At 39.2% G+C, this 19436-nt stretch overlaps 2 protein-coding genes across 4 annotated transcripts in view; both read right to left on the reverse strand.

Annotated features, from left to right (window-relative positions):
• CLIP1 (CAP-Gly domain containing linker protein 1) overlaps positions 1–2153 on the reverse strand; it is a 114285-nt gene extending 112132 nt beyond the window's left edge. The window contains exon 1 of the mRNA XM_037878520.2: positions 1986–2153. The gene's annotated coding sequence lies outside the window, so the exon portion shown is untranslated. The remainder of the gene's footprint in view (positions 1–1985) is intronic.
• A 2236-nt stretch (positions 2154–4389) lies between these two features.
• The window catches only part of ZCCHC8 (zinc finger CCHC-type containing 8), a 34560-nt gene continuing 19513 nt past the window's right edge, over positions 4390–19436 (reverse strand). Inside the window, exons 11-15 of one of the 3 annotated variants that reach the window (XR_005222350.2) lie at positions 19307–19431; positions 18117–18200; positions 16908–17022; positions 13802–14954; positions 4390–7589 (exon numbers count right to left, since the gene is read on the reverse strand). Coding sequence is in view for 2 of the 3 variants with exons in the window: in XM_007058304.4 (XP_007058366.2) it covers positions 14128–14954; positions 16908–17022; positions 18117–18200; positions 19307–19431 (1151 nt within the window). In the remaining variant the exon portion in view is untranslated. Of the gene's footprint in view, positions 7590–13404; positions 14955–16907; positions 17023–18116; positions 18201–19306; positions 19432–19436 lie in introns of those variants that run through there. The other 2 variants (XM_043529743.1, XM_007058304.4) reach the window with 2 other exon arrangements.

Here is a 19436-nt window from a genome sequence, read left to right on the forward strand (position 1 = left end):
CATGTCTGTCATGGAAAGCCAGCATGATCAGCTGGGAAGATGCTGTGTGAACAGTCCACACTGAGCAAACAGGAAGAGGACTTTCAAAAATTCCTGGGCCTTTACACTGGGGAAGGGCACATGCCTGTGTACCTGCAGGGCAGTGGAGTTCAAACCGCTGACCAGAGCGGACATGATGGGCCTTGTGGGACACCTCCTGGAAGCCAGTTAGGGTGACATAAGCAAGTGCATTCTCTACACTGACACTGCGGCGCTCTAACAATGTCACAAAGAGCTCTATGCCACTTGGCAAAGTGATTTTCTTTTGTCAGCACAGCAGGGGAGTTAAATCATCGGGAGGAGTACTGTTGTGCGTATGCCTCCGTTTTGTCGACAAAAGCTGACTTTTGTCGACAAAACTGTGTACTGTAGAGACAGACCAAGATACCTTGTTGTTAAAGAAAAAAACCAATCATGTTGCAAATGAAGTAAAATGGAGAGAAACTGAGCAATTCCATTTCATGTTGTATCAGGAACAAAAAAGAAATTACTCCCTGGCATTGATAACTTTTCTGTTGAAACTAAGATTGTATACCACTCATGAGTTCTTTAACTAAAATACACAACAGAACACCAGCCATTAAGGTCCTCTCCCTGCATTTCCTCTCCTGCGGCCCTTCTCTTTCTGGGTTTACTTGCACTAAAAGGTATTTATAACATTACTTCCTATACAACACATACATCACACTTTTTTAACTCTTCCCACCCAATGATCTCAGAGCAATTTGTGAATGCCCTTATCTTCCCACACCCATTTTATAGCTGGGGTAACTAAGGCACAGCACAATTTGTGTGGCTTGCCCAGAGTTAGGAAAGGAAAAGAACTCAATTCTCCTGGTGCTGTGCTATGCTTTAACCACTAGACAATGCTTCCTCTCCTTGTCTGCTTTAGGAAGAGACCAAAAAAAAAAAAAAAAAAAAACCCAAAACAAACAAACAAACAAACCCCAAAACACCACAACCACTAAGAAGCTGCTAGACCCACTTTTGATTCTAACACAATCATTGATTCTAGTACCAGTTCTCCTAGTTGGCGAGGTGGCACAGGTGGGCCTCTCATCTGCAGATCAGCAATTTCCAAAATAATGGAGACATGGGGAACAAAGCTTAAAACACGAAACTCCGGGCACATTAAAAGAAAATAAATCAGATGACTGATGAGCCATATATCAACACCTAGCAAATACTAACGAGGGGCATGTGAGAGCACCTACACACCCCAGAAAAATAAAACTATTCGAATCACAAAAGGCTCAGTGCTGCTCCTTCCAAGCCCGAGACAAAGTTCTGACAGGTTCCCAGGCGCGGGCCTTTCAGATGGCACCGCGGAAACCCCCCTCGGCGCTGCGTGGGCTTTAAAGACCCCGTCACACTTCCTGTGGGAGACCAGACCGGCTCTGGTCTCGCGGGCCGCAGCGCTCCCACCCCGGACACACCAGTTGATTCCTGCTCGCCGCCGCCGCCCCAGTTCACGGAGCGCGGGCAGCGCTCTGGGCCCGAGCGGGGCTGTGGAAACGCACCGCCCCCCCGCAGCCCTGGCCCCGGCCCCCCGCGCTGGACGCGGGTCAGTCGGAGCCACGGCACACGCCAGTCGGGCACGCTGCCCGCTCGCTAGATCCAGCGGAACCGGCTGCTGTCACCCCGGCAACGCCAGAGCGGAGGGGGCAAATCACCAGGCCGCCGAGGGGCTCTTGCCGCCGCCCCCCCGGCCCTCACTCAGCCACCCCTAGGCAGGGCAGGGCCAAACCCCCGGCCCGAGGCTGGTCCCCGCCGCCCCCTCAGGCGGGGCGCGCGCCGAGCCCTGAGGAGCCGCCGGGGGGCGGGAAGCCGCCGCAGGGAGGGCAGCCGAGGCCCGCGCGCCGGCCACGGCTCCGGCTCCCCCGAGCCACACCAGCTCCTGCCGGTCCCGGCTCCGCCGCGGGCCCAGCCCCAGCGGGCCCGCTCACCGTGGCTGTCTCCTCCTCGCTGCTGCTCCGGCCCCTCTGCGGCGGCGGCGGCGCGGCGCCTCTCCGGCTCGGAGGGGGCGGGGTAGACAGACGTCTGCGCCCGGCCCGGCCTCAGGCACTTCAAGGCGGAGACTGCCGCAGAGGGGGCCCTCCCCTGTTCTTCCTTCCCCCTTCCCTTTGTCTCCCCGCCCCCCATTCCTTCCCTCTCCGCCTTTGTTCGCTCACACACCGGGAGGGGGGGGGGGTTCGGGGGTCCTTCGCGTTCTCCTCCGGGGGCAGGAAATGTCACAAGGCCCTTGCCCAGGTGGGGGATTTCTCTCCACTTCCCCCCCACCCCCACTTTCCTGCTGCTAGAGGAGGCGAAGACCCGTCCCTGTCAATGGAAGGAGTGACAGCATGGGAGAGCAGAAGGGAGGTTTTCCAGCACGGAAAGGACAGTTTTAGTCAGACCTTGCTGGGAACGCCCCATCCCTTAAGACCCATGGATCGTCCCCCTTCACTGGTGAAGTGGAAGCTTGTTGTCATTCCCAGGCACACGGACCCGACTTGTCAGTATCACACGTTCCCCCCACAGCTTCGGCTTTGAAATTGACAAGACACATGCAGCCGGGCTGAGTCACAGCCCACTGCAGAGCGGACAGCTCTGGGGCTCCCAAGGACCATGGCAACAGCAGCACGGCTGTTGCTCCCCTAAGGAATTTTCAGATATAGGAAAAAGCAAGTTTAGAGAACTCGAAGTGCTACACCAGGCACTTTCTCTTCATAAAAGGCTTTGTTCCCACAAAAAAAAAAGGGGGGGGGGGAGAGACAATAGGATGGGAATGTGGCTAACCGAACTGTTGACCACTTCAGTTTGGGCAAATTAGTAGGAATAGAAGGGGAGAAAAGGATATGAGACAGGGCAATACAAATAAGCCTAGATCTTAAGAGGCTTCACTGGTTACTGCTTTTATCTTCCTTTCCTTTTGTCTTAATACCCACAAATTTATCTTCCATTCCCATCCCCTGAAACACAAAATATTTTAATTTCTAAGACATTTATGAAGTAATCCATATGAGGACGTGTCATTATCCTATTTCTAACCTTAAAAACAGATTTGCCTGTTAATGCCAGCAGCACCAGCTGTTTTAGATAAATTCTTAAGCCTGATACAAAGGACTCTGTTTCACTTCTAAGTTACCACCTCTTGTATGGTGTGCAATTTCCAGACAACGTTGTCCTAGACCTCTGCTGTATTAGTCCTGAAGCAGACCTGAGTTTGCAGTCTCATAGATCATTTGGGTTATGAGAGATACTGTCTAAACAAAAGGGAGACAAAAAAGCAGTTGCGCTGGCTGCTGACTGAAACCTAATTGGGATTTGTATTTAATTTTTGCCTCATTCCTTGGCATTAGTCCAGCCTTTTGTATAGCATGTGAAAGCACAAAGGGAAAGAGGGCAACAGGGACTCTAAATAACTGGTTTAAAATAAACTGATCAGCGTTTAGCAACGAACGTCTGGTAGAATTTTAATTCGTAAATGTTAAATACTAGCTTTTATTCTAATTGTTAAATGTTATTGAACCAAATACTGATGCCCATCCTCAGACAACTTTGATTTCCCCTACCCTCCCCCAATGAGTTTTGGTTAAGGTCTAATACAATTTTTCTATCATAAAAATAATGCTTTAACTAATGCATTCTTTTTAATTTAAAAAACATACATTGATCCATCCTGTGCTTATGACATAAGGATTTGATCCTGCAAACCTCACTGATGTGAGTAATCTTTATTTATACAAGTATTTCTACTGACACACATGAATAGAGAGAGCCCTGTGTGGCTACAAAATTTGTGTCTGTGGATAGCTGCAGTTTTGCAGGGCTCTACTCATAACTGAGACTAAGGTCTGCAGAATCAGACTCCTACCGTGTGTTAGACTGTTTTGTAAAGAGCAGTGTAAATTTCTTTGTATTATTGTAGTGCCTAGGAGCCCTAGTCATGGACCTGGAACCCACTGTGTACAGCATCTAGATTAGATCAAAGATGGCATGTCTCTCTCTAGTGCTTTTCACATTGAAGTTTATATCAGCACTGAACCAAAGTATTTCTCTTGACCTCTGTAAGTACCATGCATTTGTTTTTCCTGATAAATGTATGTGAGTTGCTGTTGTAGAGTACACTAATATTATGTAGTCATTTTAACATTCTATATGAAAAACAGTTCTAAGAATATGTTTCAAGGAGCCTTTTAAACACACACAAACTCTCTCTATAAAAATGTAAAGAACAGAAATCAGTTTAATATCTAAAATTAAGAGTAAGTGGTGCAGCTTACTTCTGCTCCCATTGAAGTCAACGAAAAAATCTCCTGTTGATTCAGGTAAGTAGCTTTTCCCTGCAGCTGGAGGGAGACTAGTTCAGTCATTTAACAGTTCTTATTCTATATACAACTGCTGTAGTTCTATGTTTTAAATCACAATTCAAATGCATATGCTGCAGCTCTACAAAGTAAAAAAACAACTGTACTAATGCATAGGAATTATAAAGCAAGAAGTAGTGATTGGAAGATATGTTACCTTATTTGAAGGTTTTACTAGCCAAAATGAGTAAAATGCAAGAAGTATAACAGCATGAAATGATGAAATATATACAAGTAAACTATAGAGAATAGCTTAATACTTGGAGGAAAAGAAAGCAAGCTAAAATGGTAATCCCTAGCTCATGAAACAAGAATTGGGTAATACATAGTTTAAAAAGCCTCCAACTATAACAAAATGTGCAATCATTTTAGATGTAGTTCTTGTTGAACTCTCATTCCATTAAGAGCACAACCATCCTACAGGAAACAAGAGCTTTATTGTATTTACCCCTGGAAAGGGAACAGCTGGAGAACAGAATGGAGAGTTAGGAGGGACCACCCTGACATCATTCGAACCATATCACAGCATTCTATATTATATATAGAATATACATATTAAAAGCTACTATTTGGCAACTTCTAAAAGTGATTGATGCATAGAAATGGACTCGAGTATCAATGTGGATTATTCACTTTCAAGCCTTAAATAGATTGAATTACATATGCATTCATTGCAGATAGACCTATCCAGTCTTTAGCTATGTACTTTGTTTTGACTTGTAAAGCATTGGCAAGAGTGGCCATATGGACTAGACACAGGACTGGAAGCCAGGAACTCCTAGATTCTAATAGCAGCTCTACTATAGTTTAGCTGTATGGTCTGAGGCACTCTGTGCACTTTTTCCTACCCTCTTAACATTGAATCACTGGATATCCCAGTGACATGCAGCTAGAACAGAACTTCTAGCATCGTAACCATATAGTAAAATGTCAATAAATTAAGCCTATTTCAGTCCTAGAGGATCTGTTCCTTCAGTGAATGTGGGAAAGTGACACTGCTCTTCCTTCCATTTTCTCATCTTTGTGCAGCCTCTAAATCAATTAGAGCTTTCAAAACAGCAGTAGAAAACATTTTTTAAAACACATTTTTGGGCATACTCTCCTTAGAAATCCAGTCCTCAATTTAATTAGATTCATTTTTCAGTTATAAAAAGTAGTGTGTGTGTGTGATATATCTATCATTCTCAATTTTGCAACTGGCTGCCCTCCTACAATGTGTGCATTTCCTCACTGCCCTTCTAGCATGTAGTGAAAGATAGTCTCTCTCCCCCTAGAGGTTTTAGTGTACAAAAAAGGTAGGAAATAAGCCCTATTGTTGCTACTTATATCTAGTATTTATATTACAGTAATATCTACAGACTGCAATGTGCTAGATGTTGTACAGATATTAAGATCTTACGTCCTTGGTTATGGCTAGGGATGTAATAAACAAACAGTGCTTCTGACCCAAGCTATATTTCATAGTAAAGCTTAGTTGCTAAGTTTTCAGTTATCTCTACAATCAATCCAAACACGATTGGCGTGTGTTCATCCTTCTATTTTTGCATGCTTAATGTTTTTCCTCACTGTTGGTACCAAATATACATACAAGTGGAGTTTACTTGTACTGAGGCTCTCTTATGATAAACATCCTATAGGATCTCATGATATAAATAAAACTGTTCACATGTTTATTATAAATAAAATACAAAGTCAGTTTACAAGTGACTTTATGCAAAAACAAAGTGCAATATTCCTCTAGTGTATAAAGGATAGTGTTACTTTATGGCAAATGCCCATTTTCTCTTCTAGAAGTTGCAGTGTACAGAACACATGCCAAAATTTGACTTTTATTGCACTAAGGAACGAACACAGAGAATGGCTTTCTAGCAAGATGAAGATTTCAGTCCCCATGGACTTTCATCAAGCAGCAGCAGCATAGAGGCACACAAGAGAAAATATTCTGTCAAGCAGAGAAATAAGCTATGCTTGCAATATGTAGCACAGGAAATTTGGCCTTTATGCTCCTGTTCACTTCTTCAGTTGCTTGTTCCCAGTTTGCACTCAGTTTCTGGCTCTTCTCAAATTTCAGTTTCACCTGTGCACTTACTGGGATTCCTATTGTTTCCTCCTTCTGTACATAGCAGGACTCTGTTCAGTGAAGGAAGGCTCTCGTGCAAATTTATTATCCATTAAATATTGTTTTATCGAGTTACTATAGATACTAATTAAGAAAGACAGCTGCATTTATTTCCATTTTACTTCTGTTCTGGCTCTCATTTGTATTTATTGCCTCCTTGTAGTCTCCATGACTTGTGCATGGGACATCTTTTGACTGATCCAGCTGAATACTGTGTTACGTAATCTTGCAAACACAAGTAACAGGACCACAGTTAGTGTGTGCGTGTAGTTATGTAGTATAAAGTCCAATGAACAGATGACAAAACAGGAGGGAGGGAAGAAAGGGGACTTGTGTAAAAACATGCTGGCGTGTAAAGCAGATTTAGATAAACATTTTATTTGTGAAAGAGGCTCCTGTAATAAGCTAACAGACTTGGGGAATCTAATCTCAGCAAAGGTGAGTAGAAGATTACAGAATTGTTTTCAATAAGCTTTTCCTACATTAGGCATCAGTGATCTCTCCAGTCCTTCTTGTATTGTAACTGTTGTTGCATATATAATTTGTCTGCAATAATAAACTATCTGGGGCAGACACTACACTGAAGTTAGGCCAGGTGAGTCTCAGATTTCCTCTAACATGTTTTGTAAAATGCCATTCACTTCATTGGGTAAACAGTAAGAAAGAGCGCTCCCAGAACTAGTGACCTTGGTAAGCCAATCCAGAATCAGGAGCTACTCTCACAGCATAGCTAGAACAAAAGTTACATAGGGAGTCATCCTTTGGGGGCGAAAAAAATAAAAATAAAAAAAAAAACACCACCACCACCACCAGTCCCCATTCTTCACTTGCCTAAAATGAATCCTTTCCTGCTTCAGCAGACAAGTAAAAACCAATCCAAATCCATGCCTCCCTTATTGCAGATCTACAGCAAGCAAAGTCTACCAAGTTTTGCACAGTATTTGAGACAGCATAATTTTGGGTGAAAAACAGATGCTATTAAATGATCCCCATTTGTTTGCTTACCTCATTTTCAGACTAATTTTAACTTCAATAAAATTCTTGATGCGACCAAAAAGTGTATTTTCTTCTGCGGCAGTGTCCTGCAGTGGGGAAAAAGAGTAGTAATTAAAAAAATTAAATGTACTTGCTCAAAAACAAGGATGTTTTATAAAGTTTTTCCAACAACAATGTATTATAGTGAAAGCTGCACTAAAGTTCCCACCTACAAAAGGCAATGGTCAGTCTTTAGTGACCACTTTAAATACTTTTGTTTGGGTTTTTAGGGGCTCTCAAATTGGGGGATTGCAACCCTTCAGGGGATCGCAAGGTTATTACCTGGGGGTTGTGAGCTGTCAGCCCCAGCTCCACCAGGCACAGGGCTGACAGCCTGAGCCTATTAAATTAACTCCCTCCCCCACTTTTAATTTATAAAGGGGAGGGTCGCATTCAGAGGCTTGCTATGTGAAAGGGGTCACCAATACAAAAAGTTTGAGAACCACTGGATAGGCAATCCTTTTTATTGAGTCTTTAGGGGGAAACACATAAGACAGGCTTCACTATAGATTACTTTGCAATGTTGTATTATTTGAAGCATTTTGGGGTTAGTGAGCACACAATAGTCATTTACACAACAACATGTTAATTTTAATGCTATTAAATCCACCCTACTAATAAACTGCTTTTTGATGACTAAATTGCTAGTCCTTTTCCTCTGATTAATTTCTCTCCTTGTAACACACAATATGCTCTCAGGGAGGTGAATCAATCTGCAAAGTCATTCACTTTCAATTACAAATCTTTCTATCTAAAGACAACACAATCTGGGTACATGATTCAGGTGGTAAACAGTAGCATAGGACCCCTACTTAGCCTGACACACTAACTCAGTTTTAATACATTTAAATGGTTTTTGTTCCTTTTGGACTTATCTCTCCAGAGTTTATGTTGTAATATATATTTCCTTTCAGTAAAGTTACTGTGTGTCTTGCAAATATCTTGATAACATTTCATCTGTGTTTCATCTTCATATTTAAAGCACTCAATAGTCTATTAATACATACATATTACAACCAACTTAGATTACCAAATGTTACATGAATAACTACAGAATAGCAGTTACACTGAAAGTACTGCAGATATTTCATTTAAAAATTAATGTAAGCATATTTAAGACTATAGTCTCATTGATTGCGTTTCACTATTCTAAATGCTCTAAGTATACGGTTCCAAAAATGGGAGCAAACTGAGATAAGATTTGCATCCCCAAATTACAGGACACATGGCAGATGTTCTCCTTCCTGAGGTGAATTCAGTGCTTGCAAACATTGCCAAATTGACAGCCCTGGAGACTGAAGTATCCTGTTCATCAGCAGAACAAATAGGGCACAGGCCGCAGCAGTTCAAACTTCTCTACACTCCCCCCACCAGCATCCATTGACCCTGTTCTAGAGTGATCACTTCTAGGGGCAAGAGGATAATCCAGCAATACAATATCTGGCTCCTGCTGAGAAGGGGACTAGTTGTAACGACTATTTCACTGCAGTTTTAGTAAAAAGATGATCACAACACACAGAAACATATGGTATGCAGACCACTAAACAGCAGACAATCCATTGTCATTGCTTCTGACTTGACCTGGATTTGAACTAGTGACTAAAAGATTTAAAGTTCTGTATCCCATTGGCAGGCATCTGAGGTATCCTTTTCCCCTAACAGAGGATATTAAATATACTTAAAGTCCACAGTTTTAGAGTTCTGAGACAGGGAAACAGCTGCTCACAGACCTGACAAATCCAATATCACGTTTATGAACAGTACATTTGTCATTTAAGATAAAAGAAGAGCAAGCTTCCTGATGCCAGATAACCTGCACAGCAAACTCATATTGGTTACAGTCATATCTTTCTCTTCTAAAACAGCAAGTACTAGTCACTCCTGAAACCAAGCTACTGCTCTGATTGATCTATTGATATTGTAACAAATGCAATGGCCTCTCCTCAAAAAAATAAAACAAAACATACAATACAAAAACCAGAACAAAAAACAAACGACATTGAGCAGAGATTACCCGTTTTTAAGTATAGTGTTAACCTGTCAATTCAAATTTGTTCTCATTCAAAAGTATTCTGTTTGCATTTTCAAATTATTCCCTTTTGACTGATACTACTTTTCTAATGCAACTTTTCAACTGTTCTGTGAGGGAAGAGGGGGAGAAGGGGTAGTACATGGTATTTAGTTTTTAAGACTTGGTTCCTATGTAGTAATTTGAGGTACAAATGAGCATGGATTCTCCTGCTTCCTACTGGCAATCATGCCCAATGTTTATAGAATTTCTTTTGAAAAGAGCATCAAGACTAGAATAGCAGGAGTGATGCAAGTCAGAACTGAATCCCATTGACAGAGGGATGTGGGAAAACTTGATCAGTGTCTGTTCACACCATACCTATCTCATACCAAGTGTTATTAAAGCTCATTAAAATGAATGAGTAATCTAGGTTCCTATACCACACCCATCACCATAATATGAATAGAAATATTTTAAAAGAGCAAGAAAATACATTGTCTCAGCAAAACCGAGCAACTGAAATGAAAGGTGAATTCTGGGATAAAGTAGAAATAACTACTCAAATGTTGAGCAGGCATGGAAGACAAAGCTAGAAATATTCAATACATACATGCATGTGTCTTTAAAAGCGTTTAGTCTAACAACATACTGAACTTTGCATAAAGTTTTACTAAAGTCAACCCAAAAGTTATTTGGAAATTAAGATTCTCAGTCATATCTGTGCCAGCAGCAGTGAGAACATCTGCTACTGTCAAAACTTAATTGGCCAAATCCAACCTTAGTATAGCTCTACTGACTTCAGGTGGAAGTGGACCAAACATTAATTTAGCCCACTGCTTTTGCTGACACAGTAATGCAAAGGAGCCTTCTCAAAGCAGTAAAATGCTGAACATATTACCTATAAAATTATGGTAACTTAAGGCATGAAGTGGCCATTGGAATGAAAAAAAATTTAAGCTATGGTTGAAGATTTATTAGCAGTTCTCAGACTTGCACACATGCCCACTGTCTCCCTGTCATTTTGAGTTTGATTAAAAAAAATCTGTTAACTTACTATTACTTTTATTTTTCCCACTCTATTTTTAAAGCACATTCATTGAAGCAAGGCCTGGACCACAAAAACAAAAATCACAGATTTCTAATTTTGTTTTTTGACAGATCCGGCATTAAGACTTCTAGGCTAATGAAAAGTTAAACAGTTTGATTTATTAAAGATCACTGGAGATCAAGATTAGAAGCTAGCAGCCTACATTGTAAAGAAAAATCATGTTTGTAGGTATTCAATTATATATGGCTAGAATAAGAAAATGAAGTGAATTTAAATGGAGTGAAAAAAAGTTCTCCATATGGATTTATTAGTATAATCATTACTACTTTATGCTCGGAATTCTAAGTCTTAGTAGAGTTAATGATATCCACTATATACTGCAAATCTGACTGATTTGAGAGAGCAGTAATTTTCCTCACATTTATGGTTTGGGTCTTCTTTGCCCTATAACACACCTGAGTTCAATTTCCAGACTTAACTCCCTGTGGGAAAAGCGGTAAAGGTGTTGCAAACAATATGTACATTTCTATGTCTGTGGCTATGTGGAAGTTTTTAAACATTTATAAAGTGAGTAATATTAAAAACTGAGTTAATCAGATGCTGTGGGTTTTAATCTAAGTGTGTATTTAATTTTGACATCACTTGCCATAAACCTCAACTATCAGGGAAGATGGGGAAAAAAATCTGCTAGTTAGAGTGAATGTACAGTAGTAAACTCAACCTGAATAACTAGAGGTTTTAAATGAGTCTAAGAAAAACTTTTGAAAAAACAAAAACAAAAAACTCTGAATTTCTTCAGAAGAGCAACTTCAGTCTATCATCTTCCAAATAGCAAATAGCAAACACGCTTCTTTACAACAGATAGAAAAGTGTTAAGCTCCACAAGCCGCCCTTGCATATATCTTAAGTAGTTTTCCCAACACCCTTAAAAACAAGAGGCAGAATTAACAGTTGCATTCCACTTTTCTTCCCAATCCAATTTATCTTTTATGGAATAATTTTCTATTCTGAGCTGTTAAAAAATGGCACAATGAGTTTATTGTAAACGTACTGTATATATATTGTTAAAAGGCTAAATAGTGTTAAAGGGCTGTTTAAGTATAGTTCAAACAATTTTAAACTTCATGTTTCAGTAAATAAAATACAGGCCACACGTCATGTTAAAAGTAAAATAATTTCACAAGTGCTATAAAATGCCTTCCAGGTGCGGGGAGAGATTCAAAAACTGCAAGTGAATGTTCAAGGCTTAAGTGCCTCAACACACCCAAGGTGTGTACATTTCAGGTCTTGATTACCTCATACCCTGTGCTGCATTATTTGCATGTGAGTCACGCAGAATCCAGCCCTCAGTAAGGAACTACTGCAAAAGAAAACCTATGAAAACAAATCTCTGTAACCCGCAGTTTCACAACTACAGTACATATATATCTACCTATTTGGGAAAGGAAATGAGCGTAAATTCTCTCTTGTTCTATAATTCTAACTTCCCCTCCCCCAAGGCAAAAGTTGAGAAAAACAAACAAATGACTCAGTTTGGAACATTTTAATGTCCTGCAAATGCTAACTTATTATTATTGCTTTCCACAGCTAAACAGTCCAATCATAGCCCTGACAAGTTCAAACAAACTATCACTCTTCTTCCTATTGTATCCTCCCCTAGTAAAGAAAAATCTTCCAGAAGGGCATTTTATTTACACACAGAAACATACTAACCCTCAGCCCAATTTTTTCTGATTTTAAAAATCTTTGACTGTAAAAATATTTTGAAGTGTTTCCAACTGAAAAACTATTTCTCACTTTAAAGGGTGGTCTGGAAATCTTCCACTGACACTGCTTATTCTGTACCTGTTCTGTGGGAGGAAGACTGTGGGCTCCAAAGCTCTGGTTAGCATCTCTCACTACTATTTGTTAAAACAAATCATTAATATTAGTATCAGTTACATTCTTCTTCCTCCTTTTGAAATGGCTTTGAAGAGTCTTGAAAATAAGTTGCTTCCTCTATTCATCTTTCTTACTTGGCAACTGATTTTTCCTCCCTGCATTTACGAAGAACAAACCCACTGCCAGCACTGACGAACATGGTTAACAAAAGCTTTGGCTAGCTATAGAAGGGCTCCTTCTACCAGCAGTGCTGCAATAAGGCCCAGGCAACCAATCCATAGGTCCTTCATAAAAAGATTTTTTTTAAAAAAAAAAATCTTAGTGATAAAAACAGTAGATTAAAGAGAATTTAGAATTACTTATAATCCAGAAGACATTCTTCAAAATTATGACAATTTTATACCTAAACTATTTAAGTAGTTTTAGCCATAGAAGGCAGGACAAGAGGCAGTGGGTTCAAAACTACAGCAAAGCAGATTTCTCAAGAAAAACTTCCAAACTGTAAGAACAGCAGGACACTGGAACAGACTGCCTCGGGAGATTGTGGAAGCTTCTTCACTGGAGGTTTTCAAAAGGAGCCTGGATAGCCATCTGGATTGGATGGTTTAGACCCAACAAACCCTGTATCTTGGCAGGGGGTTAAGACTAGATTACCTTTGCAGTCCCTTCGAACGCTATGATTTTAAGTAATTACTTAAAATAACTAATAGTTAAATGTATTTTATGGCAAAGCACAAGTTCAGAGGTTTCTAAACTACATTCATTCTCATATTTCAACTAATTTTTTTAAGTATGTATAACAATTCACATATCTGACAAATTAAATCAGACAACAGCCAAACGACCTCAGTTTTCATGTAGCTGTAGTAACAAGTTTCTTACTGGAGCTTTGATGTTTGAGAATCAACCATTTTTGAAAATATTTATATGAAAACTCATTTATTAAACCTCTGTACACAAGAATGAACAGGTATGTACAGCAAGTTTACATAAAGAATGATGTTACAAAAGGTAGAAGTGGTGCTTAAAAACTGACCCACAATTAATTTATAAAAAATATCCGAAATGGTGAGGATAATGCTGGTAATCCCTGATTATTTCCATCTGATTGCCAGGACTTTTCATGTGGAACATTTTAAAATATTGGAATTTTTAAAAACTGTAATAATATATTAAACTTATCTACAGGATAATTAGCAAAATGTAGAAAGAGCAGACTACTGTACAAGGACAGATAAAAACCACCATTCCACCTGAAACTCACCATTAACGATAGTATAAACCTTAACCAAAATATTAAACAGCAACCGAAGACTCACTGTTTTAAGAGGTTCATGTATCACAGAGTGTAAAATATGCTGAACAAATAAATCAACAGTCCTTTCACCCCTTAGTGGAAGGTTTTGATTTAGTCAAGTTCTCATGTATTGAATGGTCAACACTGGTCCTGGTCAAATGGAAGCCCTGCACGAACTTAAAAAAAACAAAAAACAAAAAAACACTAGGGAAGAATGCAGAAGAACTATATTAGTCCACTCTTAACTACTCAGATGTTCTTCACAAAAGGGCACATGAGAGATTATCCAATTTGGTAGATACTTTAAGTTTCTTTTGGGGGCACCATAAAACCTTAAAGGAAGACAAGTTAATCTGAAGCCTTTTTGTTTTTTTGCTGGTTTCTTGGGGAATTCTTTAATACACTTCGTATTCGAAGATAAACACCAGTTGATTCTGCCATATTTTCAAACTCAAATGGTGTTATTCCTGCCGCAAACTTGCTCATGTCAGGAACAGGATTTGAATTTTTTGTAGATGATTCAGCACTCGTGACCACATGAGTAACACTTTCATTTCCTCCATTGTTAATCTCACATTTTGAGCCTGTAGTGATGTTCTCCAGCGTGCCTTCAGAATCCACATGATCAGTGTCATCTTCCTTTAGATCAGATAATCCATCCCCTGAATTAGGGTCACTTTTAGAATGTTCAGTTCTGGATATCTGCATACTAGTATCTGATATCCCAATTTCCACTGCAACCAGCTTCTCAGATGTTCTTCCTTCTGGAATAATGTCCAGTTCATTCCTAGATGGTGATGATGCAACAGAGTTTCCAGTTAAAGGTGTATCAGCAGGTATATCAGAGTCACTATTTGTACTGTCTGCCTGCTCAAGTGCAGCCCAAATCAATCGCTGCTGCTCCTCAAGTTCTTCTAGGGTCAAAGTATCTTCATCCATGGCTGAATCCCCCACTCTTGGCTGAGCAGAATCACTGGAAGGAGTTGATGCTGGAGTATTCCTGCGAAGAGAGGCAGTAGGCGCTGGAGGAAGAGGGGATGTGAAGTTGGGTGGAGTACGTGGAGGAGTTCCTCGTGGCAGTGGGGGCGGAGTTGCAATCGATGGAGACCCAGGTGGCAGTGGAGGTTGGAACTGAAAACTGTCATAAGATAGAGAACTGTGTGGCATTTCCAAATCTAAAATTAGAAGATTAAATAAATCTCCATTAGTAGTACTGAGGCTTTAATTCCTACTTTACCCTACTTTTAATCAGATTTCAAATCTAAAATATATTCTTTGGTTAAAGACTGTAAACTTATGTTCTCAGCCTTTGGAACCGTAGCAGCAGCTTATGGTGGTATTTCTCCATATCAGCTGAAAAGCTTATCCTGATGCTTAAATTTTTGCACGTCCTAGTATCCTTGAAACTTGCCATTCTGAATCTGCCATTTTGGATTCCAGAGGGAACCCTGATGGCTGGTTTAAAAGCTGCATTTTTAAATGCTCTTAAATATGGATAATACTGAACAAAGTTTGAAGCCAAACCTTAAAGATTTTAGATCCAAGATGTGTGGAAATTCCCTCCTCAGTTTGAGGGAATCCAGAAGGGCAGCTGGGAGAACTGCTATAGAAGATTATTCTCAAATTTGACTTCTTAGAACATTTAAAGAAGAAAGCTTTCTGGTCCTTTAAACAGCCATTAAGCTTTCCTCATTCTAATTCCTCCTAAAAATCTCACTTCTGTTGCAATCCACAAGTTGTAAGAATGGAACAATTTAGAATAAAAAAAATTGAAATTATCTCCTTCTTCTGAATTTTCTACGACATTTTATCTTTGCTTCATTTAAACTGTTAAGTCGTCAGAGCAGGGAACTCTTTGGGGCTTATTCAAGATCAAATGCACTGTTTGGTGCTATATAAACAGTATTCTTGTTTTTACACATTAGCCCTTCAAATTTATTATTTTAGTAAATATAAAATGATACCTCTAAACAGTAAATTAGAGAATTCTGTGGGTGGCAAACCCAGTTGATTAAGTCTACCATAAAAATCTAGGGAGAACTAGGAAAAATTGTTTCACTGATTTAGATTTTGCCTCCCAGCTTTCTTATATGGTATACTAATATTCAACACTAAAACATGTTAGCTTGGAGAGTATATTTTTAATCCTGATTCTATTATGGGAATTTTCTTAGTTCAAACTTATAATCAGGTAAAATTCATGATTTCAAAATGTGTAATTTCCCACCCCCTAATTCTAAAAAGTGGATTTAGAAAAGTGCAAGAGTGACAGCCCTAAAACTAAACAGTTTATCCACAGAGAAAGTATCTGCAGTACAAGGTTCCTTGGCCCTCATTTCCAATTTGTGCCACTTCTGTCTACCGTAGGTAATTATATGACCCCCATTACTGTAGTCTAACAACCTCTCACTAATGTATACGTTATCACAAACATCCCTCTGAGGTAGAAATATTATAATCCTAATTTTAGAGATGAGTAACTGAGGTTCAGAGAAGATAAGTGACTTGCCCGAGATTACACTGGAAATCTATGGTAAGAGGAAAAACTTGACCCCAGATCTCCCAAACCCAAAGCTAAATCACTGGACCATTCTTATGCCTTCTCTCACTTAAGGGTGAAAGGCAATTCAAATTCTATGCCCACTTGACAGTTGGTCTCTTCTGAAAATACCAATGATGGCATCAGCTGTAGTGAGAATACCTGTCCACCAAAATTTGGATGGGACCAACTCATGTTTCTGTGGGTTATTCAGTGACCCAAATAACAATGGTCACTACTGAACCGGTCTAGATTGGGAGTGGCAACCTAAAGATTCCACTTCTCTTGGGCTGAGCTATAGCCCTCACTCTGTTACAACACAGAGTAAAATACTCTGACAAAGAATATTGGTAAATTACAGAAGACCCAACTGTAATCCAAAATACAAGCATTTGACAAATATGGTTAGTTCTCTATTTTAGCAGTACAGTTAAAATATCATACAATACATTTAGATAATGTGTCAGGAATTCAGTATGAACTGAAATATTGATAACCATGTTAGCATTGAAGTCCACATTTCACTACAGAGTAAGGAGTGAGTTATTCTGAAAGTATAAAATCATAATTGCAAAAAAGAAAACTATACCGGAATCCATGTCCATGTCAGCTACTGATACTGCTGAATTGTCTCCTTTTACCTTCTTTGAATTGTGAGAACTTGATGGATATGCAGACCTTTTATTGCTAGATTTTGGACTTGGCTGAGGAAAAGTTAGCCAGGAAAACAGAATACAAATTAGTATTATACAGGTACTCTTATGTGAAATAAGGCGGCAATATTTCCTGCTACAAAAATACTAATTATAATCCTCAATGATCTCAATTTGATAGGGTCCATTTTGTAAGCAAAATATTGAGCTGTCAGAGAAACTTGAGACATTTAATGTAGTTGAATAAAAAACCCCAGCAATCTTGTTTAGTTTTTCAGTGGTGAATGAGAAAGGAATTTTGTCTGCATCCCTATAAGAGCCTCAAGAACACTCTTTTTCTCCATGCTTACCCAACTAGATCTCATGAAGCCACCATGTCACATGAACAGGACATTTCCTTTGTAGCAATCTCATAGAAATTGTTCTTTAATTACCTATAGAACAACTTAATGCTTTACTCTCAACCCCCATAAAAAAGTCTGGTCAATTGTAATGTACTTCCAGCTTAAGAAACAGGAGACTGAAATTAAACCTACTGTTCCTTGCGTCAAGCAAGAAACACTAGGTTGGAGTTAAACATTTACAGTAAGGTCTCAGAGAAAGTTATGTAACAAAGTTGCCACATATGTCCTGTAAACATAGTATTAAGCTGTTAAACCATGAAACATCTGAAAGCATGCCTATGACAATCAACTATAAAGTGGACCTTTAGACAAGTATGGAATTCAGATATAGTCCGCACAAAATTTAAAACTTAGGCATATATCCAAATGGAAAGCTAACTGTTCCTACAAACTATGAACTAGAGAGTCTTTTAGCACTGGGTTTAGGAGATGATCAGATAAAGAGAAAGTCTAAGTTGTTTTATAAGATAGTGGTTTTTGAAATCAAACAGGCAGCCCAAAAGATTAAAAAGGATATGGACAAGAGTAATGGTTTATTCAGGAGCTACCTTCTCGTCTCGTGAACTGTTTTTGGCTATTGTACTGATGAAAACCTCAGGACTTCACACCAAGACCCAATACCTTCTATTAGCCATCTTTGGCCAAAGTTGGAGGCAAGAGACCACTGACAACTGGTAACATCAATACAGAAATACAAGATTTTTCCAATTTTTTGTATGCAAACATAACAAATATATTCACCGCCTGAAAATTAGAAAGGTAGCTAGCAAAAACGTCCTTCTGTTGAGATGGCTGCATGGGTATGGAACCAAATATCCTCCATTCCTACAGGAAAAAAGACAAAAACAAATCAGCAATAAAGCTCGACATTCAGTATGCTGTGGCTAATAATGCACATGCAACTATAACACACATGATATGGACTGAGATTAGTAAATGTTCCGATCAGAAATTTGTCTAACTGGGAAGGAGGAAGATCCCTAAATATGAATTTTTAGCAAAAAAGATGAGCTACATTCCAACTTGCAAATATAAATGTCTGCTGCATAGAGCTATATTGGGTGAGAAAACACAGCACCAGTTTAACGAGATATTAGCCAATTTTGTTGCAAACCTCTTATTCAAAGTTTGAAGTGTAGCTATTAAAATTTAGTTCAGGAGGAAAAGTGAACATAAAGAGCTACAACTTGAATAAAGTCTTCCTAATTATTAGTAATAGTTAAGCTAAAACCTATGACAATACATTCAAAACAAAGAAGACTGAGGAAAAGCTACATTAAGAGGCCACTCTTAACCAACAGATAGAAAACAGTGTAAGGAATAAAAAATTCTTTACGGCACCTTTCAACATCAAGGCTCAACAGGTGCCTATTTAACTGGTTTCTTAACCTGCCCCATTTTGTCCAAATGTTAAAAGATGCATTACTGAACTTATGCATCAATTCCTGAGACACATTATGATGTAGTTTTTGTTTAGCAAAGATAAAGATTATATGGTACAGCATTGCCATGGTAATACTCTCCTTTCAAGAACATTTTTTACTTTTAGAAAATTTAGATCCATATGAATAACGTGCATTCAGCTTTGTTTTAAAAATACTGGCATTTAAGTGACAATCTGAATATCAGCATCAGGTACAGTATTATATGCTCCTGTCTCATAGTGGAAATAAGCAGCATTATATATTAATAGCCTCCTGGAGGAGGTTTACTAGCATCAGCAAAAGTCCAGATAGACTGTTTATTGCACAGGTTTCTTCAGGAGATCTTTATTAACTTTTAAATACTTAATTCCCTCCCCCCCCCCAAATAATGGCTAATTCAAAACAAACTTATTTGAAGTTGACCATCAAAGTTTGAATAATCCACAAGTAGGTAATAATGTTTTGTTTTAGAATACCACACCAATTGTGTGTAGCATATACACTTACATCAGAGATCCCACTTGGAGCAGACATATTAAAGCCCGGATAGTTTATTAACTTAGAGACATCGTAAGTGACACACTTGTTTTGTTGATAGGATCTTTCATCTTCTGTTTCACCACCAGTAGCATCTATA

The sequence above is a fragment of the Chelonia mydas genome, chromosome 15 (assembly GCF_015237465.2).
Source record: "Chelonia mydas isolate rCheMyd1 chromosome 15, rCheMyd1.pri.v2, whole genome shotgun sequence".
Taxonomy (NCBI): Eukaryota; Metazoa; Chordata; order Testudines; family Cheloniidae; genus Chelonia; species Chelonia mydas.